Below are 18967 nucleotides of genomic sequence, written 5' to 3'. Positions count from 1 at the left end.
AGTCTTGAAGTTGAAGGACCAAAATACAGTAGTTGGAGGGACTAAAATTATTTTTTCCTGTTTATCTTCTCATTAGATGCATAATAACCATGATCCTGTAAAACCAGGTTCCAAACCTCAATCCTTTGGCATACAACTGGTAGTGGCGGCATTTGCAGAACTGGCCAAATCCCATACAAAAGAGAAACAAAAATCATGTGAGCAAAATAGAGGCCTCCAATCTCCAAGAGACTAGGAACAGAAGTAGTGTGGTGGTGGTCCATCATAGGCCGCGCCTACGGCGGAGTGCGCGGTCGTTAACGGCCGAGAAGAGTCCCTCACGTCCCCGCCATTGGAACCTCTCTCTCTCTCTCAGCTCCGCTCGCGGCCGCAGCACTCCCCACCGAATCTTCCTTCCTCCGATTCCCTCTCGTCTTCCACACCTCCTCCCCCCGCGGCCCGTGCGCGCCACCTGTTCGACGAAATATCCCACCCCGGTACATACATATAACCCGCACGCGCCATTTCCCGCCTCCCCAAGCTACCCAGCTCCCTCCCTCCCCCCCTTCCCCTGCGCCGTCACTAGCCAGCCGGCGGTCCGGCGCCATGCTCCGGGCGCTCAACCCGTCCCCGTCCCCGACCCCGCTGCGCGCGCGCCCGGCGTGCCGCGCGTCGCCACGGCGGCGCCCGCGTGGGGCCTGGGCGCGCCCCCGCGCCTCGGCGCAGCCGCCCGTGCGCCGGCCTTCCGGGGACCGGCTGTGCGCGCCGTCACGGGGCGCCGCAGCCCAGCTGGCCGCGCCTGATGTCAGCGCGGCGGCGCCCGGGGCGCGGGGCGAGCTGGAGGCGTTCCTGGAGGTGGTGCCCGCTAGGATGCGGCGCGGGCTGGCGCTGCACCAGGAGGTGCGGCACCTCGTCGAGGTCGTCATGGACCTCGGCCGCCGCCCCATCGCACGGTTCCCGTCCGGGGACTGGGTCATCTCCGACCAGGTCGTCACCGCCGACGACCTCCTCCAGGCCGTCGCCAAGGTAGCTGCACGAGGCACGAGCTGATTTACTTGCAAACGGCGTTACACCATGGTACTCCTGCTTTTGCCGCCACCCCGGATCCCCCAAATAAACTACTAGATTTTCTCTGCTTGGCGGCGTTCTGTGCCTCTGGAGCATGGATCACAGGCATCTTCGAATGGACTAGTTGATTTCTTATTGGCTGAATGCTAGATCAGGATGCATGCTACTGCTATGACTAGCACGTATCTGCTCCAAGTAGCTTTAGGCCAACTTTTGTGGCCCTTGTTGAGGCTCTGTTTTGCTTATTCGGAAGATTGGTGTTGCTTTGCAGGTAGGTGACTTCTCCGAGGACAACCGATCTGGAATCAATCACTCATTGCACCGGATCAGCGCTATCCGGAACCGGAAAGCGCAAATCATAGGGCTCACTTGCCGTGTTGGTCGAGCTATATCTGGCAGTGCTGAGATGATCCGTGACCTAGTGGTGGGCGGTGGTTCAATACTGGTGATTGGACCTCCTGGAGTTGGGAAAACCACTCTGATCAGGTACAGCACCTAATATCCATGTTGCTTCTCCAGATCAGAAGATGGTTCCATGTAATGGCAGTCATATTCAATAATTTGGTATGATAATGTATAGATCAAAGATTGTTTGATGAGTACTGTAATGTGATGCTAATGGATAATGATGCTTTTTAAAAAAAATACAGGGAAATAGCTAGAATTTTGGCAGATGAAGGTAAGAAACGCGTGATCATAGTGGACACATCTAATGAAATAGGAGGTGATGGGGACGTACCTCACTCTGGCATTGGACGTGCTAGGAGAATGCAAGTTCCCAAAGTTACTATGCAGCACAACGTAGGTCCCCAGAGTTGTTCATTGATGTAATTCAATTATTTGCTGAGGAATTCTCATGCCTTTTGTTAAAACTTCACTCTCAAGTGTGGTGACACAAAGGAAACTTTGTTTTCTGCAGGTAATGATTGAAGCAGTTGAAAATCACATGCCGGAAGTAATTGTTATCGATGAGATTGGTACAGAACTCGAGGCAATGGCAGCTAGCACTATTGCTCAGAGAGGTGTTCAACTAGTTGGAACTGCTCATGGGGTGACAATCGAGAGCATAATTAAAAACCCTTGTTTGCAAATGCTCGTTGGTGGGATTGAGGTGCATTTACTTCCTCTATTACTCTTTACCCAATGCATTTGCATGCTGCTGCAAATTACTCCCTCCGTTCCAAATTATAAGACGTTTTGGCTTTCTAGATTCATAGCTTTTGCTACACACCTAGATATAAGTTAATGTCTTATAATTTGGAACAGAGGGAGTAGTGACCTTCTTAAGGGACATTAAAGTGCCACGGTCGATTACTTTGTTTTGAAGCTTTGCATGGCAGATTTTAGTTTGGTTTATATTCTAAGCAATGGTGATCCCAGTTTACCTACTTCATCATATTCTCTTTTTAAAATTGGATTTCAATTGTGGAGCCCTATTAGCATTTTACCTTATGTCAACACGATCTCTTCAATATTTTGTTTGTGGAAATATCAATCTTAAGTTTCTTATGTAGAGTGTGACTCTTGGTGATGAGGAAGCAAAAAAACGGAAAGTCCAGAAAACCATTCTTGAGAGAAAAGGACCCCCTACATTTTCATGCGCTGTTGAGATGATATCCAAAACTGAATGTCGAGTCCATCACAAGTTAGATGCCACAGTGGATGCTATTCTTGCAGGTAACTTCCCAACTATTTAGCAATTATAAATCTCATGGGTCAGCACCTCAATTATTAGGAGTCATTGACATCTTCAGGCTTCTGAAGATCTGAACTCTATTTCTGTTTCCTTCAACTCACTTTATTGATACTCTCTATTACAGGGAAGCCTCCTAAGTTTGAAGCTCGCAAGATGCATAATAAGTCTACAGAGTCAGAAATGCCGTTGGTGATACCTGATAGAGAGTATGAAATAGAATCACTGCCACTATATCAGGAAGATATGGTCACCAAGTCAATATCATTAGAAGGCAACTTAAGCGAGGATTTTGCTGCCTCCAGGCAAACAAAAATCAAGAGTATGCCATCGGATGATAATTTTGGTGATGATTTTGTTTATACAAGGAAAGCAAAAGGGAAGAAATCTGTGCCTGGAAAGGCTCTAGTCCGTGTATACACATACCAGGTAAATGAAGAGATGGAAAACTTGGAGTCTTGGTTTTACTTTTGGTTTAGTCCTCAGTTTAGTAACCTAACACATAAGCTGCCTTGTATTTTATCTATGATATATTTCTCAATAACAGAGAACACTGTTTTTTCAGTACTGATTTAACGATTCTATTCTCAAACAAGTCATGCAGTATTTTATTTCTGCCATTAATATAATGTAACGAAGAAATAAAATGCTCATGGCATTTCTATTTCCTGCTGCCAGATTTCAGAAGCTGATATATTGCAAGTAGCAACAGTGATGGGATTTGATGATGAACTAGATGTAACAGATGACATCGGAGCAGCCGACGTGATTCTTGCATCAAGTTCTGAAATGAAGCAGAATCCTTGGATTCACAATGTTGCCAAATACCACAAGCTTCCCATATTTGTTGTTAAGGTCATCACACGATACATTGATTTTGTGCTATTTACTGCTGAAGTGCTGATTGTGCTTGCATTAACATACTTCTTTTTTTATTGTAAATAAATGACAGACTAATACGATGGCTCAAATAGTTAAGGCTATCAGAATGATTGTTGGAAGAGACAACAGATCATCAAGTAAGCAACCTAAGGTTATGGAGGGCGAGATAGAGATTGAGGATGATGCCCCGATACGTAAGCCATCTTTGGAGGAAATTGATGCTTTGGAGGTAATCATTTTACCACATACTTGCCTCTGAAAGATAACTCAAATGATTTTATGTTTTAATTGCAAAATTGATAGTCTTTTGTTAGTAATATAATCTCTCTTCCTGATTGAACATTATTTTCTCATTTCATTTCCTTCAATCACTATAAAATGTTGACTACATGGGATCGATTCGATGTCCACGATGAGAATGGGTTTTTACGCTATCATCATACTATGACTTCTGATATTCTGCCAATACAGTAATATTGATGTCTGTGTATATCTGTTTCTAAACACCAAACTAGCGTTGTTACATAACAATTACATTGTACTCTGTACACATGCAGGAGGCTCGCCTTGCAATCGAGTACATTGTTATTCCAGGCGGGGAGCCAGTTGAGCTCCTCCCAAGATGTTCAGAAATAGTTGCTCGCCAGCTGGAGCTTGTAGAGAGCTATCAGCTACTTGCTGAAACCTTTGGAAGTGACTCCAATCCGAGGTTACAGATTCTCCCCGTGAAAATAACCAAGAAGGGCTCTAGTAAAGACAATGGAGTATCAAAGCCCACTAAGCAAACCGGATCAGATTTGATCGTCAGTGAGAATGGCGGCGGCTCAAGTTTTTCTCGGCTGCCCTTTCTGCCAAAGTGACCCGTCTAGATTCAGATTGACCTTCCGATCACCACTCTCGGAAATGTGCATCGTTCCTGCCCCTCATTGTTGCTCTTATTGTACAGCATTGTGCAGTGTTGTAAATAGTGTTGAATGTTGAAGAAGCGAAAGAGCAAAGCTAACTGGCATTGCCTTCCATTCTTTTGCTGGAATAAAACCCGTTCATTTCTGGCGTCTTAGCCAGGTCAGCTCACATGCTCATGTTGTGGCATTTGCTTCTTGTCTGAATCTATATGTTATTGGGTTTGTTTTGGTTTGGCATCCACTCTACTGCTTCCCAGCCAAGGGCAACTAAATACTCTTTGGGTCACAAATATAAGCAAATCTAGGTTTGTCTTAAGTCAAATCTTTTAAACTTTGAGTAGCAATATTTATAAAGTTATATATTATCTCAATTTCTAAAAAGTATATGGTTTTTCAAAGGAATATATTATTATTATTATAAGCTCAAATGAGCAGCAATAGTGTGACGATTCTGTGAAGATCATCTAATAACACCTTATTACCATTATTACAATAAGGTAGCGTTCATTGGCAGATCTTGGTTCTCCGGCGCCGGTGGACACTGAGGGTTGCACGCGGGGCATGCCGCCTTGCACTCCTCCCGCGTGTAGTAACAACGAGGATGCGGTAAATCCGTCAGGCAGCAGTAGCATGCCTTGTAATTACAATAATTGTCGGTGCAAAATTTCAGGTAGACCTTATTACTACTGTCATCTCTAGATGCGTCGTCTGAAGTTATTGTGCCGTTTGCGAAAAGACGACCTGCTCCGTTCCAACATTTTATATAAAATAATTTATCAGGCTTTGTCTGGGCGATAGTTGGATTCATATCAATCCATATGTATTAGGTGGACTCGGAACTAATCCACATCAACGCACATGAATTGTTACCAATCCGACTTCATCTAAACAAAGTCTCAAAAATTCCCACGTATATATAATGACAAGAAGGTTGGAAACACAAGAAAGATATGATGACATACGTACAGGCACACTTGGTAGGCATTGTTGTCCACCAGATGATGACGATGAATAGGATGGGCATCATCAGGTACGGCCGGACGCCGCCGCTGCCCTTCATCATGTTGAACGAGAAATGTTGGGAGAGAGAGAGATTGGAAGAAAGCGAATGCAGGGAGCTGCTTCTTCCGGGACTCATATTTATATATAGGGGTCTTTTATTTTTGCGATTATATTTATTATAGGGGTCAAAAAAAATTCCCCTGAATATGTCGAGTGCGCTTTTGGGGTATATTATTATATGAAAAAAGAGGTATAAAGATAGATTTTATATCCGATCCATGAATGCACTGTGAGAATACTACGATCTTTTTTGGGTAATATACATATGGAAAACAGTGTCAATCAAATAAATAAAAGATATGAAATTCATTTCAAGATATGTGCCTCATATCGTAGCAGAATATTTCTTCAGCCGAGAAAGCCCGTTGATTCAGATTTAAGCTTGGATATATATCGTACCGCAGCTGAATATATTTCCATTTATCTATGCATATATCAGCCTTTAATAAGTACTATATGATGCAACTATGATTACAGACAGACATATAAAAGAATATAACCTCTCTGAGCATTTCAATAGGATCAGAATGGAATAATATACTCTTTTTTCATGTACATATAAGCCCAAAAGGATAGAGTGTATTGCAATGAATTCTGAACATTGAAGCCCTTTGCTCACTGATTAGTTTTACTTTTCTATTATTTTTTTAGATAATGATTACTTTGCTCACTGATTAGGTAAACAAATACACATAGTTGCACCTGGGCCTGGGCCACATACTCTGCTTTGCACACAGGCCTTGTTAGTTCATCCAAAAATAAAAAAAATTAAGATTTTTCGTCACATCGAATCTTACAGCACATGCATGAAACATCAAATATAGATAAAAATAAAAACTAATTACACAGTGAGACGAATCTTTTAAGCCTAGTTACTCTTTGATTGGACAATGTTTGTCAAATAAAAACGAAAATGCTACAGTGTCAAAATTTAAAACCTTTTTGGATTTAATAAGGCAACAATTGCACTCCTGTGACCGCTATTCTCTCTCTCCACTAAAAAAGACTGTTATTCTCTCTCCAAAGCTGAATCTTGAGAATAATTCTATGACAGGTCCAAAAAGATCCGTTCCTTTGAAACACGGAATTGCCAAATCATTTGAAACTAGTTAAAGAGCAATTCTCTGATATATATATATATAATAATAATATAGTCAAATATCCATATGTCACAGTGACAGCTTCATGAATTAGTTAATTACGCGCCACCTCACGTTTAAATGCAACTGGATTCTGATGGGATGTGACGAGAATCGCTTCTCTATTTTACGCTCCGAGCTGATAAAGAACCCCACTCTCCGTCGCTTCCCACTACTCTCCATTTATTTGACACATGAATCACTTTAAAAATGTTTTTTATTTGCACCTTACATTCGGAGAATCAAAAGGTAAAGCTCAAGAACGAGGAATGAGTGTTCTACCAAATTGGCCCTCTTCTCGGGGATAAGGCCTTGTTCAGTTGGCAAAATTTTTAGATTTTGGATACTATATCAATTTCGTTTGTATTTGATAATATGTCCAATTATGGACTAATATGCTCAAAAGATTCATCTAATTATTACAAATAAACTGTGTAATTAATTTTATTATCTATATTTAATTCTCCATGCATGTGCTGCAAGATTCGATGTGATGAGGAATCTTGAAATTTTTTAGAACTAACTCTTTGAAACAACCTAGGCCTTGTTTAGTTTCGAAAACTTTTTGGTTTTCGGTATTATAGCACTTTTGTTTTTATTTGACAATTATGGACTAATTAGGCTCAAAAGATTTATCTTATGATTTACAGGTAAACTGTATAATTAATTTTTATTTTTATCTATATTTAATGCTCTATTTATATGTGCCGTAAGATTCGATGTGACGAGAAATATTAAAAAGTTTTTGGTTTTTAGTATGAACTAAACAAGGCCCTACTGGCTGTTGTTAGGCTGCACCAGGGGTAGCCCTAGGGACGGACTGGGCTAGGCTAGATCTAGACAAGTTGAGGAGGTGCAAGCCCTATCCTATCAACAGCCGTGACACAAGAGAACCCGTGATTTATTATTGGTCGAGTTCTCAATTGTGGACACTAACAATGTGAATGTGTGCTGACATCCAGAGCTGAATATTGAGTCCACTACATGTTAGAGAATAAGGGCACTCCAATGCTAGAAACTACATATAGTTTTTATACATATTAATTTTTATAGACACTATATATATAGAAACTATGGTTCCAATGGATAGTTTCTATAGAATATTTTTTAATCCAATCACATTCATTCTCTTTCTATTCTCAGCCAATCATATCACTTCATGTCTTGGATTTTGTGTAGACATGGTTTCTAATTTAGATCCAGTTTTTATGATTTTTATTCTCTGCTTCAATAACTATCTTGTCACATCAGCAAAATGCTTAGGTAGCATTACAATTAATGTCTATATTAACCATGATGGTTTCTGTATTGGGAGTACCCTAATAAACTGGATGATATTCTTGCAGGTAAACTAAAAAACTCACCCAGTCACCTCCCTTGTTTTTTAAGCACTGATTTTCAAAGCAGATATTTGAGCTATACAATATGTTAGCACTGAATTTATAGAATATAGTTTCATCTCTGACTTCCAAGACTGATACTACTACGAAAAATGATTTTACAAGACATTGCACAAACATTAACTAAGATGGTCACAAAATCCAACCATCTCGTAAAATACCTAAGGATTTTCGGAGGCGGACGTGTTCATTTATGGGTTGCCTCGTAAAATCGATTTATGGAGGCGAATATTTTATTTACAAACACGGTAAAAAATGGGTGCCTCATCACGGAGGCAGTAAAAAATGTTTGTCTCGTAAAATCGATTTACTGAGGTAGTAAAAAAAAGACCGTCTCCTTAAATCGATTTACGGAGATAGGTTACTTAGAGGTCATTTCTGAATGCGGACCCTTGACGAGGCTTGCCTGTGTTAATATGACCGAGGCCAAGAGATGCCCGTTAAACATGCGGCCCATTTTCTCTCTTATATATATATATATATATATATATATATATATATATATTGCCTTAGGGTTTCGAGTCACTCTTATCCTCTCCCAAATCACTCTTGTCCTCTCCCACCCTTCAAACAGCGGGGCCTGAGCTCCTCCTCCGTCCAAATAGACTGCAGCGGCGGCGCCTCTCCCCTACCCGACTAGGATCCATGCGGTGCCACTCCTCCACCCGAGCACGACGTGCCGCTCCTCCCCCACTCGAGCAGGCAACGATGGATCCGACAAACCCCACCCTCAAGTAGGCAGCGGTAGATCCGACGAGCCCTACTCTGGAGGGTGAATCCAGGGTGATGGAACCCCTTCCCCACACCCAAGCGTAGCATTTGGCGCGGTGGCACCCCTTCCCCAGCCCCAAGTGGTAGATTTGGTGTGGTGGCACGACTTCTCTATCCCTCGAGCAGCACACGGCCTCAAGTCAAGGCAGATCGGGCTTGGGATGGGACTGACCTCACCAATGGGCATAGAAATGGGCTTACCGGTAGGCTCATGGACTTCAAAAAAATCATTAACCCAAGCGGTCACTATATGTTGACAACTTTTTGTTAATGGATTAACCAAGGTGGGAAAATTTAAAAGATATTTATAGAAGTGACTTGAGCTATACAACTTTTTAGTACTGATACATGTAGAAATATAGCAGAGGAAAAGAGTATCTTTCTCTGTGGAATTTTTTAGTGTTTCTTTGCTCATTATCTTATTCTTAAAACACTTATTATATTGTTCTCGAGCCAATCTTCCTGTCACTTATTGGTAAGTTACTTGCAAATTGATTTTATTATAGAATTGCTACCCAACAACGGGGTGTTTTGAGAGCCTTCAAGAATCTGCTCCTTAGAGCAACTCCAAGACTACCCTATATGCACTTGGCAAATCCTAATTTTTGACAAAACATGGAAAAAGCTCCTCCAACACTACCCTATATGCACTTGGCAAAGTAGGATGCTTGGCAAAAAGAGAGCCAACTGGCTCAAATTTGGGAGCGTTGGGAGCGTTTGGCATCCTGCCTACGTGGTGGGGTCCACACATTCAGCATGCACGCTCCAGCACCACGCTCGCTCACGCATGCCTTAAATAGATTGTAACTTTTGCATAAAAGTCCCTCTGATTTTTTCACGAATCAAAAGATAGTCCAAATTTGCCAAAAAAATAGCTAACTGTTGGAGAAGCCTCTTTTTTTTACTTGGCATTTGAGTTTTACACTTGGCAAAATCTAAATCTAAGATCTGCCAAGTGAAGTTTAGGATAGTGTTGGAGTTGCTCTAACTCTCCACTCCCTCTCCCGCCACCCTCAGGCCACCACCGCCGCCCTGGAATGGGTGGACATGGACATCCCCGGTGGGCCATGGTCGCTGCCCCAATCCAGGCGCAAACGTCATCGGCCAGCATCCTCGGCGCGGGCAAGGTATAAGGTTGGGAGGGTGGATGCCATAGTGATTGGAATAATTTGTATTTTTTTCTAAAATTTGTGAATAATTATATATATATATATATATTGGCATGCATTTGTGTTATTCTCAAATTACATCACTCTAAAGAAATCATTGTAAATATAATAATAATAATAAGTCGGTTTAAATATAGTTATAATAAGACAGTGTAAGTGCATAGGAAATTCTTTCTGAATCCTAACAAAACATTGTCAAGATTTTACCTATTTTTCACAATCCTGCCAACCCGTTATTTACTAGTATAATATAAGATAGATATTGCGAGAGGCTAAAATAAAACAGTTATTACGAGAGGCTAAAACAACCTGTTATTAGCTAGACGGTTCCTTTTATTAATAATATATTTTACTGATTTTTCCTAATCTTAACAAAACATTGTCAAGATTCATTTGAAGAGAGAAGTGAACAAGATACACACTAGCCATCATGAAGAGAGACCATAAGCTAGGCACTGTTGGCCGAGCCCAGAAGTTCATTTTACAAAACGCAGCCCTTGAAGCCCAGACCGTTTTAGAAAGGCCCAGCCTCGAGCATACTCAAGTCCTCACCAGTGACCCCCCACGGCCCACGGCCCACCAACTGGATCGCTTGGTCTCTGCTCCGCTTCCTCGAGCTCGGCACCGTCCAGCGTCGCCGCCGTCGTCGGCCCCCGACCATCTCCGGTGCCGGTACGCCTCCCCGCTGCTGCGTCTCTCTCTCGTGCGCATACGGCATACCCCTGATTTCCCGTCACATCTCTCTGTCCATCCCCCGCTTTGCATCTTGGTCTTGGTGGAATGTACTGCACCAAGAGGATGTGCGACACGGAGGCGGCGGTCGCCGTGCTCCCTGACGACCCCCTCGTGGAGATCCTCTCCCGCGTCCCGGTCAAGTCCGTCTGCCGGTTCAAGTGCGTCTCCAAGGCATAGGCGCGACCTCATCGCCGATCCTCTCCACCGCAAGAAGCGACCCCAGACCCTAGAAGGGTTCTTCTTACGAAGAGCATCGTGATAGCGATAGCTGTGGCGATGACTGCGACAACGGCAACGGAGATGGCGAACATGGTGGCACGGATGACAGTGACGACAGGGAACCGCCTCGTCAATTCTATGGTTTCATCGATGTGCTGCAGAGATCCGTGCGTCCTGTGGACTTCTCCTATCTGACTGAGCTGCCTGGGCCTGGCATTCTTGAGGAAACCAGGCTCTTGCATTGCTGCAATGGCCTCCTCCTCTTTCCGGTTCACTACAATGGTTGTGACATTTCAGGGAGCTATATCATTTGCAACCCTGCCACTAAGCAATGTGTGGCTGTGGCCAGCTCTGGCTTGACATGGCATCAGATGATCTCTGAATCTATGGTCACCTCTTTGCTTTTGAACCCAGGCGTCCGTTGCCATTTCAACTTGGTCCAAGTTTTTGTGGAGGGAATTGAAACATCAGTGTGTGTCTACTCATCAGAAACTCAGGCATGGAGTCACAACACAATTGACAGGGGTTCCAATTGCATAGCACCTTATTCTCCTGGTGTCTATGTTAATGGCATGCTACATCTGCTCTCATATTGGGGAAAGAAGCTAACTTCAGTAGATTTGGAAGGGAACACACAGAAGATCTTCCCTGCACCATGTCAGGTAGGCAGGGACATGTAGCCAATGTCTGGTTATATTGGACAGTTCCAAGGGTGCTTGTACTACATCTGCAGTGAAAAGGAAATTATTTGTGATGGTTTTGGTCATACAGGATGGATCTGGGACAGATTATTAATCTGGGTTCTCCAGTACTATGACAGAAAACAATGGGTCCTGAAGGACAGTGTAAACTTAAAAGTTGTTTGCGAAAGAGAATTGCCATATCTACTACAATGTTGTTGGAATCTATCCAGATCACAGTTTGGTTTTTCTTGTTCAGCACTGGGACCAAAAGCTGATATCGTATAACATGGATAGTAAGGAAGCGTGTCATCTCTGCACTCTTGGACATGGCTATAAGCTCATCACTGCATATGTTCCACACTTCTTGGAATTTGGCACTTGAAAAATAAACAGTGAAATTGTTGCTTGTGGGCTACTTATTGGGATGTTAAACAGAAATGAGATCTTCTCCAAGTATGGAGTAGTTAACAACTGGGTACATCTAGTAGAATTAGGTGATACATTTTTCTGGGCCTTGGATGTGTCTTGTGTGTGGTCCAATTAACACTGCAAGCCTGGTGAGACGTGCTATGTAAGCTTGGTTTCGATCTAGTTATCTTGATGAATGCAGTTGCCCAACCATATGATGCTTTGCATTAAAGTCAAATGTGTCAAATGCTACCTTTGTATTTCCAGAATTATAAGTCTCTTTATGAATGGGATCCCCCCTGGCTTCTCTAGTGAGTTATTACTACCTGAGATTTTTCTTGTTTGCTCAGCCCATTACATGTTTACTTATACCGTAACTTTAATTCTTCCAAGGTGTTGCTAGCAACCCATGGTGATAAAATTAAACCTCTTCCACATTAACTTGTATATATAGATGCTGCTTGATTGTTTCCATGATACCAGGGCTATGGAAAATGATTGCCATGTTTAGCTATAGGCCTACTGATAGTTGAATAGTTGATATGTTACTTCTACAGCTACTTATCTTAACTTTAAAGTCAACTCTGCGTGAAGTATGATACTTGAGGTGTTCGAAGGCACTTCAACTGAAACTCAATGCAAATGCCAAAAGAACTCAATTTACTGCTATAAGTTTTGAACTGTGGATCCTCTCCATGTTAGTTTCTGATGACATGATGAAGGCTGAATATTGAGTCCATTACATGTTAGAATATAATAAAATAGATTTTGCATGTAAACTAGCAAACTCTCCCACTCATGTGCCTTTGTTTTTAAATGCTTACTTTCTAAGGCTGACATTTGAGCTACACAAATTTTTAATATTTTGAGTTTAGTAGGAATATGGCTGATGGAGAAAATGTAAAAGCCATTCTATTTCATGCATCCAGATTTTGTATAGCACAAATACTGTCATATCTCTCTTCTTGTTCCTGTTGCACAGACTTGTGTAGTGTTGTAGATAGTGCATAATGTTCACGTACGAATGGAAACAGCGAAGCTTAACTGCAATTGCCATCCATTCTTTTCCTTGCTAAATCTATCATTCCATTTCCGGTGTATTAAGCCAGGTCAGCTTACATGTTCAAGCTGCACTTCTCACTTCTGTTTCGATATGGTATTGTTGTATCAAGAAGAAAACGTCACATGGAACTATGGAAGAATTGTCTAAGTTACATATTTGGTTTCTTCATGCAAAATATTTAAAATAAAGAATATGTCCTCTGTTTTTTTGAGGGGAAAATATGTGCCCTATTAATATACAACAATTTTAATAAAAAGAATAGGGTCAGAGTGATGAGAGGATTGGAAGATCTGTGGGCCATCAGCTAAGGCGTTAGGCCCAGCTCAGAAATTCATTTTGCAAAGGAAAACTGTCTCCACTGTCCAGCGTCCATTCCCCTCACAACGGGGCAGCACAAGTGCGGGAGGTGATAGGGTTCTTAGAAGAGAGAATTCCTTATTTGGCCATGTATAGATACAAAATTCCTTATTTGGCCCTGTAAACATGGAAATTCCATATCTGACACTACTTGTATCTTTCGTACCTAAAATGTCACCGCCGTTAGTTTGGAGGTCTAACGGTGTTAAGCTAAAGGTAAAAAGACCAAAATGCCCCTCAATGGACTAAATGTATATGTACTATATATGATTGGATGTATATGGACAATACATATATATGTAATGTACAATATGACCTTGGCAATATTTTTTGACACACAACAACACAATGGACAGCCATAATGAATACAAATTCAAGCATTAGGATAGTGATTAAGAAGTATAAAAAAGATCGCATTAAGATATCATTAAGATTGCTATCTTAATGCTTGAATTTATATTTATTATGGCTGTCCACAATGTTGTTGTGTGTCAAAAGTATTGCCAAGGTCATATTATACATTACATATATATTGTCCATATACATCCAGTCCTATACAGTACACATACATTCAGTATATTGAGGGGCATTTTAGTCTTTTTTACCTTTAGTTTAACACCGTTAGACCTCCAAACTAACAGTGATCTCATTTTAGCACCAAAGATACAAGTAGTGTCAGATAGGAAATTTCCAAATTTAGAGGGCCAACTAAGGAATTATTTATGTTTACAGGGCCAAATAAGGAATTCTCTCTTCTTAGAAATTCTCCAAATCCTCGGTTGCTTTTGCTTCCTCGGCACCGGCCAGCTGCGCCGTCGTCAATTCCGACCATCTCCGGCGGCTGGTACGTTCCGCTTGCCTCCCCGATGCTGCATTTTTTCTCTCTTGCAAGCGCATACTCTTCATTCAAATTTCTTGTCTTGATCTGCCGGTTTGCAGATTGCTCGCGGCGGCATGGACTGCTCCAATAGGAGCGTGGCCGCGGCGGCCAGCGCCAGCCTTCCTGACGACCCCCTCGTGGAGATCCTCTCCCGTGTCCCTATCAAGTCCCTCTGCCGCTGCAAGTGCGTCTCCAAGGCTTGGCGCGACCTCATCACTGACCCCCTCAACCACAAGAAGCTACCCCAAACCCTAGAAGGGTTCTTCCTCATTGTCAACAGCTGCGTTGATGACTCCAATAGTGACGGTGGAGACATCGGCAGTGATGGAAGCAGCGATGACAGTGATGATGGAGACGGCGAAGACAGCGGTAGTGGTGGCAGCGGAAAAAATTCCGACAGTGATAACGGAGATGGTGAAGACAGCAACAGTGATGGAGGCTGCGACGATAGCCACAGTGCCAATGGAGATGGTGAAGACAGGAGTGGTGATGGAGGTAGCGACGACAGTGACAGTGATGATGGAGATAGTGAAGATAGCAGCCGTGATGGAGGTGACAGCAACAACTTCCGACGCCAAGTCTGTGTGCATTTCATCGACATGTTAGGGAGACCCCCGCGTCCTGTGGATCATTGCTTCCCGTTCCTGACTGAGCTGCCGGGCATTGTGAACATCTGTGTCTTGGATGACTGCAATGGCCTCCTCCTCTTTGACTTTTTCCAGGTATCAGGCGAATCACTTAGCAAGAGCTATATTGTGTCTAACCCTGCGACTGAGCAATGGGTCGTTGTGCCCGACCCTGACATGAAATGGCTGTCGTTAGCCTATTTGGTTTTCGATCCGGTTGCCTCTTCCCACTTCCATTTGGTCCAGATCAGGGCAGACAAAATTCCAGTGCACATCTACTCATCTAAATCTGGGGTGTGGAGTCCTGTCAGAAGTGACTGGGGTGAGCTTCGCATAGCACCTGGCTTAGGCATCGCATATGCTAATGGCATGCTGTATGCGGTCTTGTATGAGGGGAATCAGATAGCTGTGATGGACGTGGAAGGCAACACAAGGAAGGTCATCCCTATGCCCTTTCAGGAGGGCAATGAGTTCCGGACGTGTTCTGATTATGTTGGCCAGTCCCAAGGTCGTTTGCATTTGATTTACCATGCTGACCTGGGTCATGATGACATCTCCCCAGAACAGCAGAATAATGAATTGTTCATATGGGTTCTTGAGGACTATGATACAGAAGAATGGGTCCTGAAGGACACTGTAAGCTTTTTGAAGCTGTTTGGAAAGATAACTGGCCAAACGATTAATGGCTTCGAAGTGGTTGCAATTCATCCGGATCACAATTTGGTATTTCTTATTCATCACTTTAACCTAGAGCTGATATCATATAACATGGACAGCAAGGAAGTGTGTCAACTTTGTACTCTTGGAACTGGTTATCGGTCCATCACTCCATATGTTCCTTACTTCAAAGAGTTGTCAACACTTGAAAATAAGCACTGAAATTGTTGCTTGTGGGCTACTTACTGGGACGTTCCAGCCGAAATCAGAGTTTCCAGTTATGTCTTTTACTGATGCTGGTTATGTAGTAGGATTGGGCGCGATGCCTTTTACTAGTGCTGGTTATGTATGTGGTCCAATTAATACATCAACCTGTTCAGACGTATATGTAAGCTAACTGTACACCTAGTTGTCTCTATGTTTTGTGCTCCCAGAAACTCCTTACATATGACGCGTTATCTTTTTTTTTCTGTGGCTTTACTAGTGGGTGATTACTGTCTGCTGTTTTTCTTTTATTTTTTTCCTTAGCCCAGTACATGTTCGTTTATACTGAATTTTTCAAGGCAACGAAAGCAACAAAAAATGAAAGCTATGTGCCTCAAAATTTTGTTGTATTGCTTTGAGTGGATGACTGGTTTAAAGATTAATTATCACAAATCAGAAGTTCTAGTACTAGAGGCTGAAAGAAATGAACAGGAGAAAGTTACAAACATGCTTAATTGTTCAATTGGGAATCTACTATGATGTACCTTGGTATTCCCATATCTGACGCTCATCTGGGGATTAAGGCTCTAAGTGGGATAGTGGCCAAAATCAGGAAAGACTTTAACCCTGGAAAGGAAAGCACATGTCTTCAGGGGGTAGACTGATCCTAACCAATTCATCTTTGAGCAGCCTTCCTCTTTACATTATGGGGATGTACAACCTGAAAGCAGGAATACATCAACAATTAGACTCTATTAGGTCCTTAATTCTTCTGGCGGGTCGCCAATGATAAATTTAAGTACCACATGGTTAGATGGGAGAATATCTGCGTTCCAAAGGATTATGGGGGCTTAGGGGTGATAAGACACCAGGACTATGAATGAGGCTCTATTGGACAAGTGGTGAAGTGGGTACTTGGGCAGTTGATTACAAATAATGTATTGATTGCTTATGAGCTGACACATTACTTGCAAAATAAACGGAGTGGTGGGGATTAATTATTATGCAGCTCTGAAGCTAGATATGAGCAAAGCTTATGATCGTGTTGAATGGCACTTTCTTCAAAGGTTGATGAAAAAAATTGGGTTTCAATAATAGGTGGACTGTTCTAATAATGAAGTGTGTAACCACAGTTTCCTATAAGATTAAGGTGAATGGTGAACTGACAAATGAAATCATCCTTTCGCAAGGGTTACACCAAGGCGATCCTTTGTCTCCATATTTATTCCTCATTTGTGATGAAGGTTTTTCGGCGCTTCTTAATGCAGCAGAAAATGATGGAAAATTACAAGGAGTGACCATATGTGAATCTGCTCCAAGTATCACTCATTTGTTGTTTGCGGATGACTCTGTGCTTCTTCTAAAAGCAAATGAAGAGAATGCAAGTCACCTGCAACATGTACTGCAAGTGTATCAGGGCAGATAATCAATAAAGATAAATCATCAGTGCTTTTTAGCAAGAACTTTGGACAGTCTACAAAATCAGCTTTCCTATCTATTCTGGATTTATCCCATGAGGCGAGAAGTGAGAAGTACCTAGGGTTACCTGGTAGAACGTCGGGCTTTGGAGCGTAGAAAGTAGGGCGGAGAGATTGGAGCGTGAGCGCGAGAGACCTGGCGGCGAGTTGGTGCCATGATCGAAGGTCGATCACGAGCAGCAGCAGGGCAGACGGACAGGAAAGCACAGCCAGGCGCCCTTAGGGAGATATAAATCTCAATCCTGGGCTTAACCCTTCTCGTTAACCAATGGGGACTCTTATAGTCCTTACATGACTCCATAACGAGGACTTCCTAACAAACTAGATCTCCTAATAAATATAACTAACCAAATCTGATAAATATCCCTAACTATCCACTTGTCATAAACGACATGGACACCCCGTCGTGGTGACCGTGCACACACACGCCAACCCTGGTCAGCCACGATCCCGACGCTTATATGTTTTCCCGAACATAACATTACCAGTCCACATGGGGAGATCATGCTCAAAGATGTTTGCTTATTTGAAAGATAGGGTTTGGATACACATTCAGGGGTGGAAGGAGAAGTTGTTGTCCAAAGCTGGAAAGGAGGTTCTAATTAACAGCATAGGCTACACCGAGCTATGCGATGTCATGTTTTGATCTCACCAACTCTGTGATGAGATAAGCTCGATGATATGCAGGTATTGGTGGGCACAACAAGATAATGATAAGAAGCTACATTGGGTGTCATGGCAGAAATTAACTAGTCGAAAGGAGAAAGGGGGACTCGGGTATAGGGACCTCCACCTTTTTAACCTGGCCATGCTTTCATGACAAATTTAGAGAGATTAATTCAAACACCTGACTCAATATGTGCTCGACTATTGAGAGCCAAGTATTGATCTGATGGTAATATAATGGAGGCAAAAGAAGGTCCTGGGATTTCATATACGTGGAGAAGTATGCCGCGGATTGAAAGCTTGGAGGATAGGGAATGGGCAAAATGTGAGAATTTGGTAAGATCCTTGGATTCCAGCAGGCATCACCAGAAGACCAAGAACCCCCCGAGGTTCGATCCTACTATCCAAAGTTTCGGAATTGATTGATCCTCACACTGGTCTCTGGGAGTAGCTCATTAAGGATTTATTTTGGGAAGAAGATGTGACCAATATTCTGGTAATACCAGTCCAATGCGACCTTGATGATTTTGTCGCTTGGCACTTTGATCCAAAGGGCATGTTCTCAGTCAAATCGGCATACCGCGTTCTTGAAAATAGAGAAGAAATGCTGATGACACGTCAAACAGGAGAGAGCTCCGCACCCCGAAACAATAATGAAGGAAGCAATATCTGGAGACTACCGGCCACTCCCAAAATCAAACAATTTTCCTATGACGAGTGGCTCATAACAGTCTGGCTTTCAAAGAAGAAGGGGAATTCTGTTGGATACTAGATGTCCGGTGTGCTTCAGATATGATGAGGATGGGGGCCACTGCTTTCTTAAATGCAAGCCGACTAGGCACTGTTGGCGGGAACTCCAGCTGGAGGCCGAGCGAGCAAGTTTGCTGCAGGCTGTCTCTTCTAAAGATTTTGTTTTCAGGGTG

General features: G+C 42.7%; 2 protein-coding genes across 2 annotated transcripts; both read left to right on the top strand.

Moving 5' to 3' along the window:
* On the top strand, positions 389–4714 carry LOC8075042 (uncharacterized protein ycf45). The gene is made up of 9 exons (XM_002461546.2): positions 389–1005; positions 1319–1533; positions 1698–1848; positions 1967–2158; positions 2562–2724; positions 2868–3169; positions 3419–3595; positions 3693–3851; positions 4180–4714. Exons 1-9 carry the CDS (start codon positions 586–588, stop codon positions 4480–4482), a joined length of 2082 nt encoding a protein of 693 aa, XP_002461591.2. The 5' UTR covers positions 389–585; the 3' UTR covers positions 4483–4714.
* LOC110432242 lies at positions 10653–16160 on the top strand. The gene is made up of 2 exons (XM_021452249.1): positions 10653–14377; positions 14473–16160. Exon 2 carries the CDS (start codon positions 14488–14490, stop codon positions 15916–15918), a length of 1431 nt encoding a protein of 476 aa, XP_021307924.1. The 5' UTR covers positions 10653–14377; positions 14473–14487; the 3' UTR covers positions 15919–16160.

This window comes from Sorghum bicolor, chromosome 2 (assembly GCF_000003195.3).
Source record: "Sorghum bicolor cultivar BTx623 chromosome 2, Sorghum_bicolor_NCBIv3, whole genome shotgun sequence".
Classification (NCBI taxonomy): Eukaryota; Viridiplantae; Streptophyta; class Magnoliopsida; order Poales; family Poaceae; genus Sorghum; species Sorghum bicolor.
This window is presented reverse-complemented; position numbering and strand designations above follow the sequence as displayed.